General features: G+C 47.7%; 1 protein-coding gene across 11 annotated transcripts in view; it reads right to left on the bottom strand.

Moving 5' to 3' along the window:
- The window catches only part of Rbcn-3a (rabconnectin-3 alpha), a 97047-nt gene that overhangs the window by 19316 nt on the left and 58122 nt on the right, over nt 1-19609 (bottom strand). For 6 of the 11 annotated variants that reach the window (XM_077700053.1, XM_077700055.1, XM_077700054.1 and 3 more), the window contains exons 37-50: nt 19212-19423; nt 18525-18601; nt 16909-17065; nt 15874-16166; nt 14421-14549; nt 13392-13606; nt 12413-12528; nt 10174-10452; nt 3727-3917; nt 3302-3581; nt 1938-2151; nt 688-811; nt 530-556; nt 163-189 (exon numbers count right to left, since the gene is read on the bottom strand). In XM_077700053.1, coding sequence (XP_077556179.1) covers nt 163-189; nt 530-556; nt 688-811; nt 1938-2151; nt 3302-3581; nt 3727-3917; nt 10174-10452; nt 12413-12528; nt 13392-13606; nt 14421-14549; nt 15874-16166; nt 16909-17065; nt 18525-18601; nt 19212-19423 — 2341 coding nt within the window. The remainder of the gene's footprint in view (nt 1-162; nt 190-529; nt 557-687; nt 812-1937; nt 2152-3301; nt 3582-3726; nt 3918-10173; nt 10453-12412; nt 12529-13391; nt 13607-14420; nt 14550-15873; nt 16167-16908; nt 17066-18524; nt 18602-19211; nt 19424-19609) is intronic. The other 5 variants (XM_077700056.1, XM_077700057.1, XM_077700058.1 and 2 more) reach the window with 2 other exon arrangements.

The raw sequence follows: 19609 nt of genomic DNA, 5'->3' as shown, positions 1-19609 counted from the left end.
AAAGTGAGCAAGTAAAGTTTTCAATGGCGTGCCAAAACCGTAAAGCTTATTTTTGGCATGCCAGTAAGCACTAAACATTACTAGTTCCAATATCTGATCCCCGTAGCCTTTCTCTTTTGGTTAGAATCATGTGATGGTAACTAAGACACATTATATGCTTACCTTTGGTGGCTGCACTAGAGGTGGGTTCTGTGCAAAAACAAAGGGATGCAGACAGCCTTATAATAAAACTATAACAAAGCATACCCCCTAGAACACTTAAAAAAGACACATCAGCTTGAATGCATTCCAACATGCAGGAGGTCAGTGTGCAGGAAAACCGGACTAAAGGAATTAGCGGGCACTAGTCAGCGGTTAAAAAGTTCAAAATAATTTTTTTGTTGTTTTTGTGCCAACAGAACATAATATAGGCTCAAGCAAAAAAAAAAAAAAAAAAAAAAAGAAGAAGAAGAAGAAGAGGCAGGGGAGGGAATCGAGAGCCTTTAAATTTGCCTGTTCACTGATTCCTTGCAACTGTTTACATACTTACTTTGGTTAGCTGCGCTGGGGCTTGTGTCTGCAGAAAGCAAGCAAACAGAGAAGGGCGGGACCGCTTCAATCATGCTGCCGGCATACTTAAAAAGGTGCAGTTGCAAGAGCGGCAAGCTCGCAGATGCCTGGGCGACAGCGGATGACGCTCCGACTTACATCCGGCGGCTGTGCCAGCTTGTGCGAGAAGATGTGGCGTATGAACAGGTCTTGGACCTCTTCTTGGCGCACCAAGTAGTTCCACAACCTGCGAGCTGGCAGGGCTGCAGGGTGCTTGCTCCTGCTGCAAGGCGACGAGAACAGTGTGTAAGGCTCAAGGCTTCGAAGAAGAACTCTGTGCAGTGCATGCCTCTGGATGCCTCAAGAAACTTAGCCCAAGGCTTCAAGCAAACACATATTGGGCCGTATTCTGAGTCCCTCCTCCACTCCACTTGCTCCCTCCACTCGGCTGAGGGGAGGATTCCGCTATGCTCATGCATGGGGAAGTCGATTTCAAGGCTCTCCTCCACTGGAGGCTCGAGTGGAGGTAGTATTCAGAATACCAGGGATAGAGTCATTAAGTTCAGCCAGTCCACGAAGGTTGCAAAGGTTGCAAAGGTTGCAAAGGTTCGTGACTACCGTGGGCTTGCAAGCCAAGCGGCATTCATCATGAAATTTGAACAAGGCCAAGTTTATTCTGAACATAGAGTACATGACTGTTTTATGAACATTCCAGCTGTGACAACTGGAAGTTGTTCTGTGAAACTCCTCTTTATTTACGAGTACTTAAAATGGCTCTGTTGCAATTGAAAGGGCACTGGAAGTGGCGCCTCAGCCAGCCAAGCCAACAGGCTAGGCTGCTGGAGAAGCAGCGTCCACCCTTTTTGCACCCACACAACTAGAATGGCCGGAAGGCTGGCCTTGCTTGTGCCAACTGCGCCAAAACTTCCTCCTGGCCGTAATGGCCACCTTTTCCTCAATTTCGCTTTCAAAGGTGCTTGTTTTCACTGGTCATCTACACTGCTCTTGTGCGAATTTCAGGCACCATGCTCATACATTGCAGTCTTCTTATCAGAACACGCGGAAACAGTGTTTTCTGACCATATTTAGGGAAAATCCCCAAGGTGGAGTAATTTTTGTGGCCATACAGCTACAAAAAAAAAGCAGTACAGCTTTTTTTTGTACCCATATAGCTACATTGAGGTGAATGTCAAACGTTCCTTCGCAGAAACTGTTTTCATGTCGATATTTCCCCTGCAGTTGACCTCTAAATGAAACGTACTCGGTCTCAACAGCTATTCATCGCTTGCTTCCTAGAACCCAGTTAATCCCTTTCACTTCAAGTTTGGAGTTGACAGCAGGCAAAACCACGCTGCAATGAAGCCGACGAGCGCCCCCTACTCCGAGAAGAGAGGCGGGGCAGGCCTCACCTGAAGGGGGTGTTGTCCAGCTCGAGGAGGACCTTGTACTTGAGTATGGGCGGGCCCTGCATGGGGGCGCCCCCCAGAGCGGTCTCCACGTGGGTGTTGGGCAGCAGGCCCGGGGGCGCGCTGCCGTGGGCCTCCAGGGACTCCCGCAGGTGCCGCAGCCAGTGGTCCATGGCCCGCAGTGCAGCGTGAAGCAGGGGGCTCGTCACGGGCAGCTCTGGGCAGCCACAAAGTCAAGAACACTCTCAACCCATACACCGCACCAGCCATTTACCCAGTAGCCTATGGAAGCATTACTGGAGCAAAGGGATGACTGCAAGTCTATGGAGAAGTTCTGGCTCATCACTCTTGCAGTGGTGGTAAAAAGTAGTGGGAGATACTTAAAAACCCCTTTCATAAAAGGGATTTTTTCCCCCTCATATCCAGATCACAGAGTTCTTACCATAGGGCAACCATCAACCTGCCCACCGACCTGTCCCGGATCAGACTACTTGTTCCATTTGTCACGAACACTTATTTGGGTCAGTCAGCCGATGACGCACAACGGTTCAAGATGAAATGCCGGATAGGTGCCACTTTTGAAGTAGGCATTTTGTCTTGCGCCAGTATTCTGCACTGACCAGCGGGTTGCACTGATGGTACGAAAGGTTGTCCATGTAAACAAAAACTGTGTTTTACTCGACAGAGAAATAACCACGAGCGTGCAGTCATCTTGATGCACATTAAATAAACCATAAAACACAACTTCAGTGCAAAATTCCATCACAAACAAGAGTACCCACCGCGGTGGCTCAGTGGCTAAGGCGTTGCGCTGCTGAGCACAAGGTCGCGGGTTCGGTTCCCGGCCACGGCGGCCGCTTTTCTGATGGAGGCGAAAAGCAAAAACGCCCGTGTGTACGAGATTTCGGCGCACGATAAAGATCCCCAGGTGGTCAAAATTAATCCAGAGCCCTCCACTACGGCGCGCCTCATCGCCTGCGTTGCGTCGGCGCGTTAAACCCCACAATCAATCAATCAATCACAAACAAGTAAGCAATAGGCACAAAAAAAATTTCTAAGTCCTACAATAATTGCAAATCCCCGCATAGGAGCAGTGAAAGCTCTTAGATGCCAAAACTAGTCTCAGTTTTAAGCACTTCGGCTGTTTTAAACTGGCACAAGGGAACTAGGAGAACCCTTCCTCTACACAAACCCCGAGTTAAAAGATCTAAAAAAGGTGGGGCTTTATGTGTCGGGGCTAGTTCTAAAAACTAGAAATAAGGTGGTGTCCGCCATGCATTCACCCTACGCGCATCTCGCCCTCCCCTCAAGCACCAGAGTGCCGACACAGGGCTGCATTTCCGCCAGGCCATTGGTGGAGAGCCCACCTTGGAGCTCGATGCCAGCGACCGTGAGGAAGTCGCGCAGGCTGTGGTTGGCCATCTTGACGATGACGTAGCGCATCAGTGCCCAGGCGTACGAGCCCGGGTCCAGCTGCTCCAGGCGGGAGCCCTGGGAGGTGCGCCGCTCGTTGGGCGCCGCCAGGTCCTTGAACACATCGTCCTCGTCGTTCTCTTCCTCCGGGCCCTTGCCCATGCCCTCGTCGTCGCTCGCCACCGACGCGGCCGAGTCGTAGTCCACTGGCCCCCACTGCTCGGGCAGGGTGGGCTGGGGAAGACAAAGACTTGATCAACTAAATGCTGAATGTTCAACACTATGCACAGTGAACAGCGTTGTTGGATGCTTCCAACTCTCGATTCATGCTCAGGGCAATTTGATTAACCATGTTCAAAAAAGAGGGAGAGAGCCACACCTTGGACATAAAGCAGGACATCATGGACATGACTGGAGGCACAAATATCTCCCGGTAGGTAGGCCGGTCTTCGCGAACGTTAGCCTGCGGAGCTTCGCTCTTCAGCTGAGGAAGAATCTTCATGTTCCACTTGACTCGCTGACGGGTGATGGCATCGAAGATGCCAGTCTCCACAGTGGCAGTCGCCTCCTCTAAAGGAACCAAAGGAAAGTGCATGTGCTCAGACTCATCACAGTCATTAAAACACACAGACAATACTCCTCTGGAACGTAATTACATGCATAAGGCCACACGTTGCAGCAAATAAGGTAAATGCACTTTGAGTTATTGCTCCTTTACTCATAGTGCTTATAGCGAAAAGATGGTGGTGGGCAGCAAGGCTTGCTCATTATGCATATGCGAGTGCTCATGAAGTCAAAGGTTGGACAGAAATCCGTCTGGTCGGGAAAACTCATGACAACAATTTAATTAAAAACTGGCACTGACCAAAAATGTTTATAAAACCAAGGAAGATGTTTCAGCTCCCGTACGGGAACCTTATTTACAATCTTGGTCAGTGCCAGTTTTTAATTGTTGTCATGTGCATGTTCATTTTAATTATCTAACAGACAATTATCAAATACGTGTTGTCAGTGAAGCTCCTTGATTTAGTCTTGGAATTGCCGTGGACTGAGATAGTCTGAGGATTCCCTACACCAGATAAATACGTTAAGCATGTCTTATCACCCTCACACCCGGACAGTCACAGTAAGTCCGGCACTGATAGTCAAAAAGCCCCAGTGCCAGGAAAGGGACCCGCAAGCAAGTGCAAAACAGCAATGATACCGCCACGCTGTGAAGGCATGCTGGAGGGTTTAAAAACTCTGGATATTTCTAATGCCTTGCATAGCCCTGTTAGCATATACACATACAAATGTGTCAAATCCTGCACCATAGATAGCTCTGCTGTCGCACTGTTTTTTGTTGCTGTTTTTCACTGAGTGTCAAGCCCTTACTGCTTAAAGTTCTTTTCTTATAGACATGTTTTAAAAGGTCTATACACATTAAGGCAAAGATATTCATATTCAAAAACGTTCAATTCAATTTTCAGTCAGTTTTTACCATCCACGTTTGCTTTGCATTCCCTAATGGTATTTGCACACCTCCCATAATTTGTTATTATTGCATCCCAATTCTATCTACAGAATTGCTGATGTTGGGTTGATATAGCTTTTTCAGCGAAAGGATGGTTGACGGGGTCTTAAAGTATTACCTTCTTTGTGCCATTTTCTATCAGTTTGCTAATTCCTTTACTCTTTCTCTCACTGTTCCTTAATTCCTGTACGTAAACTGGCTGCAGCACTTGTTGGAGATACGACGATGTGCTTGCCCGTCAAAAAGTACCATATCTACTCAAATCAAGGCTGGCCTCGATTCTAGGCCAACTCCCGAAATTCGGAAGGTCAGAAAATAAAAAAAAGGGTATCTCGAATGTAAGCCGAAAGGAAAAAGGCATTGGACTGGGACTAGAACATGCCCGTTATTAAGCTTGCAGCACTCGTTGTAGCATGTTCAATGCTCACTCGTCATCGCTGCAGTCGTCATTTTTGTTACATCGCCGTCCTCTTTGTCGCTGCCCTGTTCCCATAGCGCATTGTCCTCATTTCCGTCCAGCGCGTTCAAGATGCTGCACTTACGGAAGGCCCGCACAAGTAGCACGGCCGGAATTTTGTTCCATGCCGTGGCGACCCAGCTTGCCACTTGGCTGAGTGAAGTGCACTTGATGCGCCCAGTTAGTGTGAGTTGGTGGTCTTGCAGCGCCAGCCAGTCGTAATGCTTCTGCAGCCTGTCCTTAAATGGCTTGTTGATTGCCATGTCGAACGGTTGTAGTTGGCTCGTCATACTGCCAAGTATTACCGTAATGTCCGTACTGCCCTCTGAAAGCACGGACTTGACGGCATCGCCCAAGCGGCCACGGTAGGGGTCGAGAACCAGGAGTGACTCCTTAAAGGCCAACTGCACTCGAATTTCACCTCGGCCAAATTTACTTTGAACGTACAGAACGTACCACCAAACCAAGTGAGATATGACTGGTAGCCTCATGAAATGCATTGTTAATTAGTTAGAGACGTTTAAAATAGCTCCGTCGCAGGCGACGCTGCACCTGCCAGCAGATCGTGCAAACAGCCACGAAGCGGAAGTGACATTGCAGCCAGCCAGCCCTACGCTTTTTCCCAAGGCCAGCCAGGAGAACCGGTCGAGCTCGGCTCGGCATGCTTCTCCTAGGGCTGCAGTGAAGGCGAAGCGTTGTTGTGCGCAGGTTTTCTCTAGCCGGCCAGCCGCATTCAGCCACTTACTCGCTGGCTGGGCCGGCTGGAACTTCAGCCTGGCCATAATGGCTGCATTCTTTATTTCAGCTTCAAAATCTCCAATTCTTGATGGTTATTTGAGTCACAGATACACGGTCATATTTTGAATCTTGCAGTATTTTTAGGCAGACTATACAGAACTAACGCTTTCAACAGGTTGAAATTTTGAGTGCACTTGGCCTTTAACTCTTTCGCTTCCGCGCCTATCAAAATAGATCAATTTGATTGACACTTTTGGGAGCGCCTTTTCATAGCGTTCCAGGCGTTTCTCGAACAAGTAAAGCTGTTTGGAGTTAGATCAGAAAATGGCCTTTCAAAATCAGTTTTGTTTTCATTTTTGCAATGGAAACGTGATTTTTGACACACTTTTGAATCACCTGGGTGTGGAAAAGGGGCGTGGTCATCGTGCGTCACTGCTACCAACGAAGAATGCGTGCAACTCGTAATTACTCTGCACCAGCGCTTGTTTTTTGCTATCAGGGCCTGAATGGGGAACTAGCAAACGATTTTCAATCGTCAGGTTTGCGCCCTGACAGTAATAATCCCAGAAATCGGCTGAAAATGTCCAACAGTGCCTGGTTGCAAAGCTACTTTATGATTTTAGGCAGTTTTATTGCCTTTGCGCACGTTGTTCTAAGTTCTGTGGTAGTTATACTTACCCCAGGACCATTCGCAAACAGTTTACAACAGTTTCGGTTTCGTTTCTGCATCGCAAAATTCATATTTAGCGCTACTACGCAGTTACCCAACTTCAAGGCTACCTGCCATAGCACCTGGAGCGTCCGCGACTGATCCTCGAACAAAGCACGCTGCTCCTGATTTCCCCCACCCTAACCCGATTTCTGCGATAAGAACTTCAGATGCAAGTCAAAAGATCACACCCAGTCACCAGATATCTGTTCTGCCAAGGACAGCGCTTCAAACCGGCCTTACACTGCCAGCTGTTCGCCTTCCAGTTTCGTTTCCATGCGAGGGTATATCCGGGTGTCATGTGTTGCTGCTTAGTTGAACTGTCTATTCAGACGGAGTCTCCGATAAGTTTTTGTACTGTATCATTTGAAAAATGTTAGGTGGCGCTGCAATAGAGGAGGCCCGTTGTGCTGATCTTTTTCATCGCGCAACTGCTACTCGGCCAAAGATCGCAGGGCACGATTCTAGCTCATCGTACCTCATTTTTGCGAGCAAGGCTACAATTGCGAGTAAGAAGATGATAATAAAGCTCAGCTTTATGTTTTGAGAGATAACTGACCGTGAACGACAACAAGCATCAGCCACGGCGTTCCGTTTTCAATTCATGCATGTTTTTTTCCGCATCGTGTGCTTGTCCCAAATATTGTGCTCGCTGTAAATGCAAAGTCAGCCATTGACAAGATGTTTTTATGTTATGTAGGGGCAAATGGGTGCCTGTGATAATGACAAACCACCAGATTTATTCCAAGAAACCACCCGAAATTGCACATTTTGAATTGGAGGTTGGGCTTCACCGCATGACACGAGCACCGTGCATGCTAACTTTTTTTTTTATATCTGACAAACTGTTCTGCGCAAGTCGACATTTTTTCTAGGGCATGTTTTTGAAATGTTTTCCTACAAAATGTACATTCTAATTTTTTTCTACTACCGGTGGTTTGATATACACAACTCCTTTTTTATCATTTTTTTCGGCAACATGACAAAAATATTGATTTTGATATTTTTTTTACAACTATGATATATAAAAACCTTTTAAAAACTGGTGTTATTGGAAAGGCCGTTAGATAATCTGCATTTTTTGTTCCTGCAATTAGTGCCTAACCAATTTTTTAGCAGGAAAAAAAATGTTTTCTTGGACCCCTAAAATTGGTCAATTTTCCAGCGGTAGCGAAAGAGTTAAAGGGGCCATGCATACAAAATACAAGTTTGTTTTATTTGAAAGATTTGGTGTTTTGTAGTTCCCCCAGCACTTTTCCGGCAGTAAGTGGTGCTTTATTCACTGAGAAATTAATCAATTTAGGTTAAAATTTTCATTCTCCCACCAAATCGTGTGTTTCGTGATGTCTGCCATGACGTCACACGGCGGTCTTCAAGCGAACTTCAAGTGGGCTGTTCATTCTACAGTAAAATGCCGAGCCTTATTTACCACCAGTCTCCCTAGACGGCGCCACCATACTGCTTTGCACCGCGATTTGCCTTTGGTTTGTTTTTTACTGCATTTGCACCTGCCTTGCTTTGTTACGGTAGGTAGTAATCGTTTCGTGAAACGTGGAGTATGTTCGACAAATAGGGTCACGTAAGACAGTGTCGCTTACGCCAATTGGCTAGTGTCGTCTGAGACAACCGTAAAGTGCCGCACTGATTTGCAGCTATAACAAGCATAGTGCGCACCGTACCAACAGCAGTGCACACTGGTACTTCTTTTGTAACTTCCATTGTTTTACCCCCCCATTCTTACTGCTATAAAATGAATATGAATTACACTGGAGCGAAAATAGCTCGTTCCGCAAGCTGCCCTACCTAACTTGCATTTGCTATTGCCAGCCTCAGCCAATCGCACGGCTGTGCATATGACGTCATACGTTCTACTGCGGGAAATGAGCCAGTGGGTCGCATGGCCATTCTCTTTTTTTCCTAATTATGTAACTTATTCGAGCGAAGTTTACGTTAAAAGTGGTGTCAGTATGATCCTAACGAGGCAATTCTTCGAATGAGCCAAACTTGTGTTTTGTCTCCACGGCGCCCCTTAAATAGCATAGCCATGGCATGGCGGTTCCAAACAGTCTTAACCCAATTTTCAACGAGGGTGCCACTAATCCACTAATCATGGGCTCGTATGACAACGTTTTTAGGAAAAATTTCCCTGGCGGCAGCTTTCACCCATTGGCCGTGCAACACAACATCACGATAGTGTGCTGCTTCTCGTAGCTTGCAGTTTTGACTTTCACTAGTTTTGTGCCTTTCTCATTCACTGTGTAGGCCACAGGCATGCAAAATACACCGGGGTCTGATTGCCGTTACCGATCTGGCCCAGTCTGTACTCCTTCTCCAACCGCTTCTTGATAACAAAGCACTGGAGTGTGACTAGCCTCTCCTTGAAGTAGGCTTGTAGGTTTTGGCACACACACATACGCCATCGCAGGCTGAACCCGAACTACTTCATAAAACAAGTGACCAAGCCCCTGGCCTTGAACTAAGTCTGCGCGACGCCTCAAATGTTAGCGATTTCCCTCACCTTCGCCTGTATTATCTCCGTTGACACAGTCATTCTACCTTCCCTTTGCTTCCAGATAAAGTCAGTAACATCCTTCTCCCCCTTGTAATGTTGACTTTTCTTGGGTCCTATAAAGGCCATTTGTTCGGCAGCACAGTTGAAAAGTTCGTTCCATTGCTTCTGTCATCAGCACATGTTCTTCTCATCGACGCCGAAGTCGCGCTGTACTTGGAGGTTTAAGTTCTCTCGGCCTCCAAGACCACCTCCTGCCTAAAAACCGCAGTGTAGTGGCACTGGCGCTTCTCGAGGCGCTCCTCGAGGCACTCCTAGAGGTTACGGGTGCTTCTTGAGGTTACATGGCGATGTAAGCAAGCAAGCAAGCATGAAACGGTGAGAGCTGGATTTCCAACGTTCGAACAAGCAAAATGGAGCCTGCAAAGTTGCAAACTGCAAGCCTCTCGCCGCGAGATGGCATTGAGTGTCTAGCGAAGACAGGAAAGCTGCATCCTCGAACCTAAGCTGACCCCCGACTTTTACAAACGACTTTTTTCAAAGAAGTACTATCGGCCTAGATTTGAGTAAATATGGTATGTCCTTGACATCAGCTTTGCTACTTTGCAGTGTCAGCACAGACTGCCAATCCACCATGTAGGCTGCCAGTGTTTTGGAATTTCCTGCCTATTAGAAGCATAACCATTGTGAGCCTCGCCACGTTATGCGCTATGTGTGAATGCACGGTACAGCATGCCGGGGCGTTTTTGGCCACAATGATAGGAAACCTGGACAACCCGTCTAGGACATCCAATGCTGTACATCTTTCAAAGCTGCATGGATGCATCCTGGGGGTCGTCCTCCCCCAGAGAGGCGTCACACTGCACGGTGCACTCTTTCGTAGAGCAGAGCACTACTCACTCTCGGGTGGAGGTGCGGACATGGGGGTGGCGGCGCCGCTGGAGGCCGCGGTCGAGACCCGGAGCAGCTTCTTGGCGCCGCCGCCAAAGAGGGCTGACCAGGTGCGCTGGGTGAAGCGCTGGCCGACCAGCCGGTACAGCACGTGGCAGTCGCACGAGGCCAGCGCGTGGATCAGCTGGCTCAGGTACACGGCCACAAAGGACTCGCACAGCAGCGTGTGCAGCCGGGGGCCGTCCTCGTCCTTGTCGCGGGCCATCAGGGCACGCAGCGACTGCACCCCTGCATGTGCGCAAGGACGGCTCCATCCCACTCCCTGTACCCGCTGCGGTCGGCGCAGGGCCAAAAGGGCTACGAGCACGGAGCACGAATAAGACAGGAGGGGAAACGAAGCTTCCTAGCACGGCCAGATAATGTCACAAGTGCTCGTCAGAGGTTAAGCTGGCGGCATCTGCCGCGGGTGAAGAAACTGCGCGGCCACCGCGATCGGCACTGCACTGCGCAGCCACGGAATGAACTGCGGCCGTTATCATTTCGTCCACCAGGTGCCGCTACCCTCTCCTTCGCTGTTGCAGCTATGAAGCTTGGCAGTCCGCTTTAGTTTTCATTGTGACATCTGGTCGCTCACCCGCGCTTGCCGCAATGGGCCGTTTCGCCTCCTATATATTCTTGCTCCGTGGCTCCGAGAAAGACTCATTTTTTCCCATACATCTCTCACTCATGCTACTGGCATGCTGCTGCTTCATAGAGAAAAGAGTAGGGAGAGGTCGTTCCACTCCTCACAAGGGCAGGGAAGGAACGAGGAATAGAAGCAGAACCCCACAGGAAATGGACGAGTGGGATGGCGGAGTAGGATGACACCACGCCGCTGTCTCCCCTCCCTGAGCACCGAGATCCCTCTGCCTCACCACGCCAGATATCCCATCGCTGCCCCCACTGTCTGGGTGAGCGCTAAAAATGGGACAGTGGATGTGGTGGAACAGTGCGCTTCTAACATCATTGGCAAAAATGCAGCAAGAGGTTATTTTGTTAATGTTTTCCAGCACGCATCTCCATTAAAACTGTCTAAATGCCATTTCAAAGGTCAATGCTGTAACATGGCAGCACCACGCCAGCAGCTACTACACCACAGCTGCTCTCCACATTTCATTACAAGACTAACCCTCAGTCTCTGTCAATGTGGCACCTGCATCTAATATTTTGAAAGGCCAGCTAGGCTGCACTGCACAGGAAATGCAAGGCAACAATTTGGCTATAATGAGATACCGGGATTACCTCATCCTCCTCTCCTACACAATTTGAGGCCCCCTCTAAGATCTTTTTTCTCACTAGACAAATTGTCAAAGGTAAGGGAATGGTGTACAACCAAAGCAAAATTGGGCCAACCCTTGAGGGAGCAAGCAACAATTCTTACATGTTGCAGATATTGCCGCTTTTTTACTATGCGACCAAGGAAAAGGTGTTCTCAAATTTTGAGGTGCCTCTGAAAAAAATTGTGCACATCCTTTCCTACAAGACCTTTTAGGTTTTAAAATTTCATGCTTAAACTTGCTTGCAGGTGTTCGTTGCATCAGAAATTAACTGAATTGATTAAATCAAACCAAATATGCTGCTATCTCAACTGTGGTGCTACCAACAAAATTACGGTACGCCTCCGTTAGCACCGAACAACATAACTTTCTGAGTGGGACATCCTTCTTAATAATTCTGCATGGAATCTATGCGGAAACAAGAACAGACAAGCCCGTAACACCTCAAAAAGGTGTCATATTACACTCGCCATGTTAAATTAATTTGTGCCAAATTGGGCAGTGTCAAACGCAGGTTTTTGAAGCCACCCTAGTTTGTCCGACATTGCGCATCCATTGCAGCACAGCAGCTGGCCTCTAGATGGCAGGCAGAAAGAAATACCTTAAAATGCATTGTTGTGCTGGTTGGTGGTTAGACATCATGGTTTTCAACTGTGCAAGACAAGACACTTGATAAAAGCAAAGAGCAGACAAGACCACACTGTCCTTTGCATTTATCCAGTGTCTTTTCTATTGCAGCTGAAAACAATGACGTTCAACTGTGCAAGACAAGACACTTGATGAAAGCAAAGAGCAGACAAGACCACATTGTCCTTTGCATTTGTCCAGTGTCTTTTCTATTGCAGCTGAAAACCATGAAGCACCAAGTAATTACCACTTCTAAAGAACTTTTCCCTTCCCCACCCCCCCTCAAGTGAGGAGGTACAGCGCACCTGGCCACTTGCTGGGCAGGGTGGCCGGCTGCAGTGGCTCCTCGCTGTTGGCCAGCAGAGACCGCCTAGTGGCGTGGCCAGCCAGCAGGTGGCTGTTCTGGTACACCACGCTCAGGCTGCACACAACACACGCACACACGTTAGTAACCCTGAAAACTACGCGTGTGATGCAGCACAATTATTCCGTACAGCCTCCAAGCACGAGAGAAGGTTGCTTTGCAAAGAAAAAAGGATTAAATGTAGGATTACAGCAGAGCACAAGTGCATGGCATCTGGAGTGCCGTCGACAACCTTGACACTGCGCATGATGAGTCCCAGTGGAGCACGTTGGCAGACAAAAACAGCGTGCTCTCTGGCATGTGTTGTTGTTTGCTGGATGATTCCTGACATGACAGTGGTTTGGTAACGGTACTCTGATTTCTTTTTTTTTTTTCACTGCTTTAATTTTTCTGCACAGCTTGGGTGTTGTGTGAAAAACCAACCCATAAAGGCAAGGCATGCAGTGAAGCTTGAAAGTTCGTATGTCTTGCAACAGTGCCAACTCTATTACTCTATTACTCGAAAATTTTGAATATTCGAAAACTGAATATTTTATAATACTTCGAATGATAAAATGGGCTGTGAATTAAACCGAATAGCAAGCACTATTTGCAAGGTACTCAAGGTTTTGAATATTCGCACACCTCCAGTTAAAAGCTGACAGCTGAATAAGAGGACCAAATATTAAAATTTCTCCGTTTTCAACAAGCTTTTGAAAGAACACGAGTTCAGTTTGCCGTAGATCAGCAATGCTTGACCATGCCCATGTGATTTGATGCGCCATAAAATTGTGTTGTTAAAAACAGTAGCGCAAAGAGCATCCCATGTGCAAATGGCAGCCAACATCAAAAATGCGCAGTGATGCTCATCACCGGCTCTCTGTCCAGCCCACAACAATGTCTGATGCCTGCCCACCAGAGTAGCTGCCACTGCGCAGTACCTGAGGCAGTCTTCGACGTCGAGGCCCCTGTTGGAGCCCTGCTGTCCCTTGAGGCCAAAGCTGTCGCTGTCACACAGGGCCTGGTAGATGCAGGCCGACAGGGAGGTGCCCAGGTCCCACAGCACCGACACCCGCGAGAAGGTGCTGGCGCTCGTGGCCACCCCGGGCGGCTCTTGCAGGTCGATCACAGTCAGCAGGATGTCCTGTGCCATCAGCTGCACACAGGACACAGCCACGTTTCAGGGAAACCAGCCAAGAGGACAGCTCTGCCAGAGTATCTATGCAGGCCTCCGCTGCACAACTAGAGTATTGGGGTTTCAATGCAGCCCCTTGGGCTGCTATATAGGCGGGAATTCATTCTTTATACCAGACATTTGTTATAAAAGTAGGCACCCAAATTTCTGGGTAAAGAACAAAACAGCAGGCGCTTACCATGCACAATGAGTGAAACTAAAGAACACTGTTGTAGGACCTGCACTACACTAAAAAATATACCATATTTTCATGCATATAACCATCCCCTACTGCCCCTTGCACCCCCATGTTGGTTCTTCAGGGAAAATACAAAAACGCATACACTTATTTACTACCATCCCATTGATCATGTAAAGCAAACCTTTCAGTCAAGGACAAAGTCTTTGAAGAGGCCTTGCTCTACCCGTTAGCTTGGATGCTACTTTTAGCGTTGTGGTGAGCAAAATTCATGTGTTACAACTGATACCGTTGCTTTACAGAAAGCACAGGTGCCATTGAAATTCAGCAAGAACAACCAAATTTCAGAGTTCATTTGTTACATTCCATAATTCACTTCATCAAGTTAAACTGTAATTTGCGCCCATTTAAACTGCAATCCAACCATCGCTGGTTGCATTCACTGCAGCACAAGCACAAAATGGACTTTTATAAAAAAAACGCAAACATTGAAGCCGCAGCCAGCTTTTCAAGTAAAAGAAACCTTGCCAGACCAATTTTGCCGTCTTAACGTGCAGGTTTGTTCCTGATTTGTGGCTGCCTGCCCAGACAACCCACCTGAAGGAGACGAACTGGGTCAGCGACGACCGTCTTCTGGCAGGCCACACTGGCAGCCAGGAGTGGGAGGGTGGTTGGGAACGGAAGTGGCGACAGAAGTTGCTGCTGGGAACGGTCTTGCTGCAGCTCCTGGAAAATCAGTCACACCTCGGTAAAATGTGGCACGCACACACACACCCAAGCGTGCATGAATGCACACCGACAGACATGAGAACGTATATTATTAATTCTTCTCTTTTCAGAATTTGGGGGGGGAAGGGGGGCGGGTTAAATGGTGCAGCAACAGTTGCACTGTAAACACTGCAAAAAAGTTTCATTTGGGACAATTTCACGCCATCAGCCTAAATGTAAAAAATGCTGTCTATTCTGCTGCAGAGAACACCAAAAAAAGTGCAGCATTATACCCCTTCATAATGCAATGAGGAAGACACAGGTAAATCGCATCCACATGTGTGCATAGACAAGGCGTGGGCAAGCGCGATGAATAAGCACAGCGGTTACATATTGAAAGGCTGCCACCTTGCTACGCATGCCTGCAGCTGCATCACTGCATGTGCAAAGGAATGCACAACAGTTTTGCACCAGATTTTTCGTGTATGAGCCCATCTGCAAATACAATTCTACAGCTTCAACAATACTGCAAAGCCTGCTTTAGAGTGCAGCTGGGCACACTAATGTGAGAAGCACTGCAAAAAGTGCTGCAAAAGACACAGGTACAACAGATGACCACATGTACTGGAATCCAAAAATGTGAAAAATGTTGCAGAAACTTCAGACTGAGAACTGCCAGATACACATGCATGCGGGCCATATGGAGCACATCGTCATGCACACGTATGAAGCACATCACATCCTTTGTTGCAGACAAATGGATGGAGCACAGATTTCTGACTAAAGAACCTTTTGTTGTGCCATGCATTATCACTTGCTGCATGTTTATCGCTGCATGTTTATCACATCATGGGTTACGGACAGGTAAACAAGCAGACGGACAAAATAACGGGGGAATCACCAAATAATGTTTGCACATTAAAACCAGCTTTGAAGGTTCTGTTTCTATTGTGTGGCACATAGCAACTTTAACTGAAGCCCTGCACCCCATGTGTGCCCCTTTGAACTGGTTCTACTAAGGTTTCGTACCAACTAAACAAAGCCTACAGAGCCGAAGGACGTGGGTTTGATTCCCAGCTGCAGTGGCCACTTTTCTGACAGAGGCGAAAAGCAAAAATGCCCATGTGTTCGAGGTTTCAGCACACGTTAAAGATCCCCAGCTGGTTATCAAAATAAATCCGCAGCCCTCCACTACAGCGCACTTCATAACCTGTCTAGTTTCGCCGCGTTAAACTCCATAACCTATCTATCCAACAAAGGCTACACTGTAGAGGACTAGCAAGCCGAGCTAAGGCCTTCTCCTTTTCTAATAAAGGGACACAAACAACAAACCCAGCCCCACCTGAAGCAGCAGGTTCAACTCCATGCGCACAGCAGCCAGGCCCCCGCCGTGGGCTCCGTGCAGGCCAGTGTAGGAGAGCAGGGTGCGAAGGAGCGCCTCGTTAGCCTTGAGCCACAGCTTGCGCCTCGCCGCCCGGACCAACTTGGCCTCAAAGTCCTGCTTGTCCGCCACCAGGATGGCGTGCAGGGTGGGCACGGATGCCTGGGCAGCGTCACCGCCCGTGTTGGCCCTGTCCTTGCCCCCGACCGAGCCATCTTCTGCACCCGCATCAGGCAGGATGGACGTGTCCGACACTGGAGGCGGAGACAAGTAACGGGGTTGGGGGGAGTTGGCAGCCCTCTCAAGGATGCCAGGAAATCATTCAGAGGTTGGTTTGTGGGTAGATCCTCGCAGCTAACAGCAACACGCAGGGGCAGCAACTAAACTCGACTTACGTCACCATCATCAGCCCGCTTTCTGTGCTGTTTTTGCAGGGACTCTCCTCCAAGATTCCATTCATGCTGGTTGCCGGCGGTACCTCGTCCATGTGCCACAGTAGCAGACGTGCAAGCTGAGCTGGTGCATGACTCAGTGACCAAGTGGAGATTTCTACCCCCAAAATGTCCCCTCCCTCTCTCTCTGCTGTCAGCAACAGTCACGCTGTTTAGTTTAGTGCCTGTACATCTCTGTCAATAAAGCACACTTCATTATCAATGCTTTGGAGTCCATGAGTGCCTAAGTTCTCACGGCCGTGTGGGAGTCTTCGGACTACTTTGCGTGGCTAGAATGGCTTGGTAGCTCTCGCTCTAGTGTGGCCAGTCGGTGTTCCCCAAGACCCCACAAGCTATCCAACAATGTCACCCAAAAATTTAGTTATGTTCCACGATGTATATAGGCTCAATTAAACCCAAAAACATTCACACTTCACTCGACCATACTGAGAGTTACAACAGGAGAGCCACAGGCTGCTAAAATTAGCTCACAGCCCCCCCGAGTAAAAACTGGTGCAAGAACAGTCCATGCCCCTTGAAACGCCGAGTACGGTATGGTGCCCACCTGAGGAGTTGCGCGACTGCTGCATGGTAGCCCCGTACTGGCAGAGCTCCTTGAGCGCTGCCACACACCGCTCGAGCCACACGTAGAGCTGATGCCGCAGTTGGCCCCCGTCCACTTCAAAGCCCGTGGCCAGAGTGCTCAGCTCCTCCATCATTATCTGCAGCCAGCCAGAACAGGCCGCCATCACTCGGGCAGTCCAAGGCAGTCAAGAGGAAATACATCCTACGCTTGAACAGGCCATGCCAGCACAACAAAAGCTGAAACTACTAGTCAAACAGCAGGAGTTTCTTCTTTTCTTTTAACGGGACCATGAAAACAACTGCTTAATTCAGGAGTCTGCCACATCAGAATAACAGTCACACCAATCATAATGCAAGCTTTGAAAAATTAAGCTGGACAATATAAGAAACAAACGATAGAACAGCTACTTATCAGCCACCGTCTCACACTGTTTCTACTACATCAAAGGGACAAGTCCCCATAGCTGCATACTGGCAAGAGGTTTGATTGTATCATTTGAATTATAGCACAGAGTTAACAGACCGATTTCTCTCTTTTTAGTACCTCCCCGAGACAAAACTTTGCTGTTGCACAACTAGAAATTTGAAAATTTGCCAATATTAGTGCGTATTTTATTTTGACCCAATGTCCTTTGGCACCAGAAAGACAATGATTAAGTTATCAAAGGCTGGTTTAAATAATTTAAACTGGGAAAAAGATTAATGTTGTCTTCACAGTTCGTTTAAAACAATTTAATTCACTGACAAAAGCAATGAGTTAAGAAAGCAAAACTTAAAATGTGTTCCCAACACTACTACTTGCATGGCATCAGGGTGCATTTTAAAGCAACATTCAACAACTGAATAGTCACCAATGATGAGTACTACAATCTCACTACACATTTACGGTTAACGAAAGGTACAGTCGTAACAGTTTTAAGCAAAAAGAAGACCGACTTATGAAGCAAGAAAGGCATATTTAATGAAATCATAATCAGTGATGATTTATACCCCTGAGACAACTAGTACACTTGTGAAACTGGCAGCCAAGCACACTGCTATTACTGCCATAAGTCCTGAGGAAAACTGACAGCAAATCGAGTGAGGATGCACAACGGAGAATCTGCTTCATGTGCACATGAATCAGCATGCCCAATACTGATGGAAACTTGGTTGCAAGCTACTGGCAAATGCGCATTTGAATAAGAATACCTCATGGCATTCCAATCAAACTGGGTCGCCAAGTGCAGACAAGAGTGAACAGAATGCAAGATTAATGAGCAAAGTGGATTGCTCCACCACATGTGGGCTTAGCAGATACTGTGTGTGGGTGTGCACATGTGTATGTACATGTGGGCATGTGCGCATGGTTCTCAACACCTGAACACTGCACAAACTCGCTTATATTGACGATTAAAGGCTGTCTTAAGTCATTTTTTCCCACACCCATGCATCTGGAACATGCCCATTAAGTAGGTTCGGCTGTCTGTGGCAACACAGCCCACACCAAAAAGTAAGGTTTGAACCTATGACTGGGTGTTCAAAGTGACAATGTTCGACGACTACAAAACAAATGAATGTCTGTTCACTGCTTCACGAGTCTCCCGTACAACTCACCTTTAGGCATGCCATAAACTTGAGCTGTTGCGCCATAATATCTAGTGTCTCTATCCTATTTTGATCTTGAGCCTCCTCTATAATATAAAAAGAGAGAGGGAGAGAGATGTTCATCATAATGCTTCATCGAACACACAAGCATTTCAACTCAGTTTCACAAACGTATTAACTACTACACTAACCCACAATAATTTCCTAAATGAAGCTATCTCTTGATCAAGTTTTATTTCCTAAACTGTGCACGACAAATGCATTCAGATACCATGAATTGACAATATTTTAAACACTGATCATAGTAATAAAAATTAAAACTGAATTTGAGGTTTCAATGCCCAAAAGGAACAGATCTAGCTCAAAAGGAATGCATTATGGGGACATATGGATTAACCTGGACCATCATAAATTTTTCGGGTGAAACAAACGACCCCCCACATGAGGGTTATCCCTCCAAACACACCTTTCAAGGCCCGCATTATGGCCTGCAACTTCGTGTTCAGCAGCGGAACACCTTAGCCACTAGGCCACAATAGGTAGCAGTTCCCCAAGTTTGACACCACTGATTTCTGTCACTGTCAAAACTCCGGAAAACATGCAACAAGCAGTTCTCCGAAACAACGAGTGTGCCACAGTTCTCCGTCTTCACTAGCACTGGAAGGGGGGGCTCTGTGGCGGAAATGTGGCACTTGCCTTCCTCAATCTGTTTTGCAATCGTTCCCTTGGGTTCCTCATTGTCGGTGGGCATCTCTGGCTTGTTCAAGTCAAAGATGTCCGCCTTGTCCGAGGCCATTGTGCTCAGGGGCTGGCCCCAGTCAAAGTCTTCGGCTTTTTCCTTGGGCTGGCTGAGAGGCTGGCTCCAGTCAAAGTCCTCAGCCTTTTGCGGAGTCTTGGACAGTGGTTGACTGGTGGCAAAAGTAAAAAAGCTGTCACTCCCACATTGTCGCTGTGCCACACAGCTGGTGCGGCACTGGGCAGCCTAGTCGGGGTGCAATACACACAGCAAAGGGTGCGAACCACCATAGGCGGCATGTTCCTCCTACTTGAATTACAGTAATTGAACACTTATGCCACAGGTAGTTGGAAAACGA

Source organism: Haemaphysalis longicornis, unplaced genomic scaffold (assembly GCF_048455015.1).
Source record: "Haemaphysalis longicornis isolate Haplotype H1 unplaced genomic scaffold, Haemaphysalis longicornis Haplotype H1 scaffold_2, whole genome shotgun sequence".
Taxonomy (NCBI): domain Eukaryota; kingdom Metazoa; phylum Arthropoda; class Arachnida; order Ixodida; family Ixodidae; genus Haemaphysalis; species Haemaphysalis longicornis.
The sequence above is the reverse complement of the archived record's forward strand: the minus strand, read 5'-3'. Positions and strand labels throughout refer to the sequence as shown.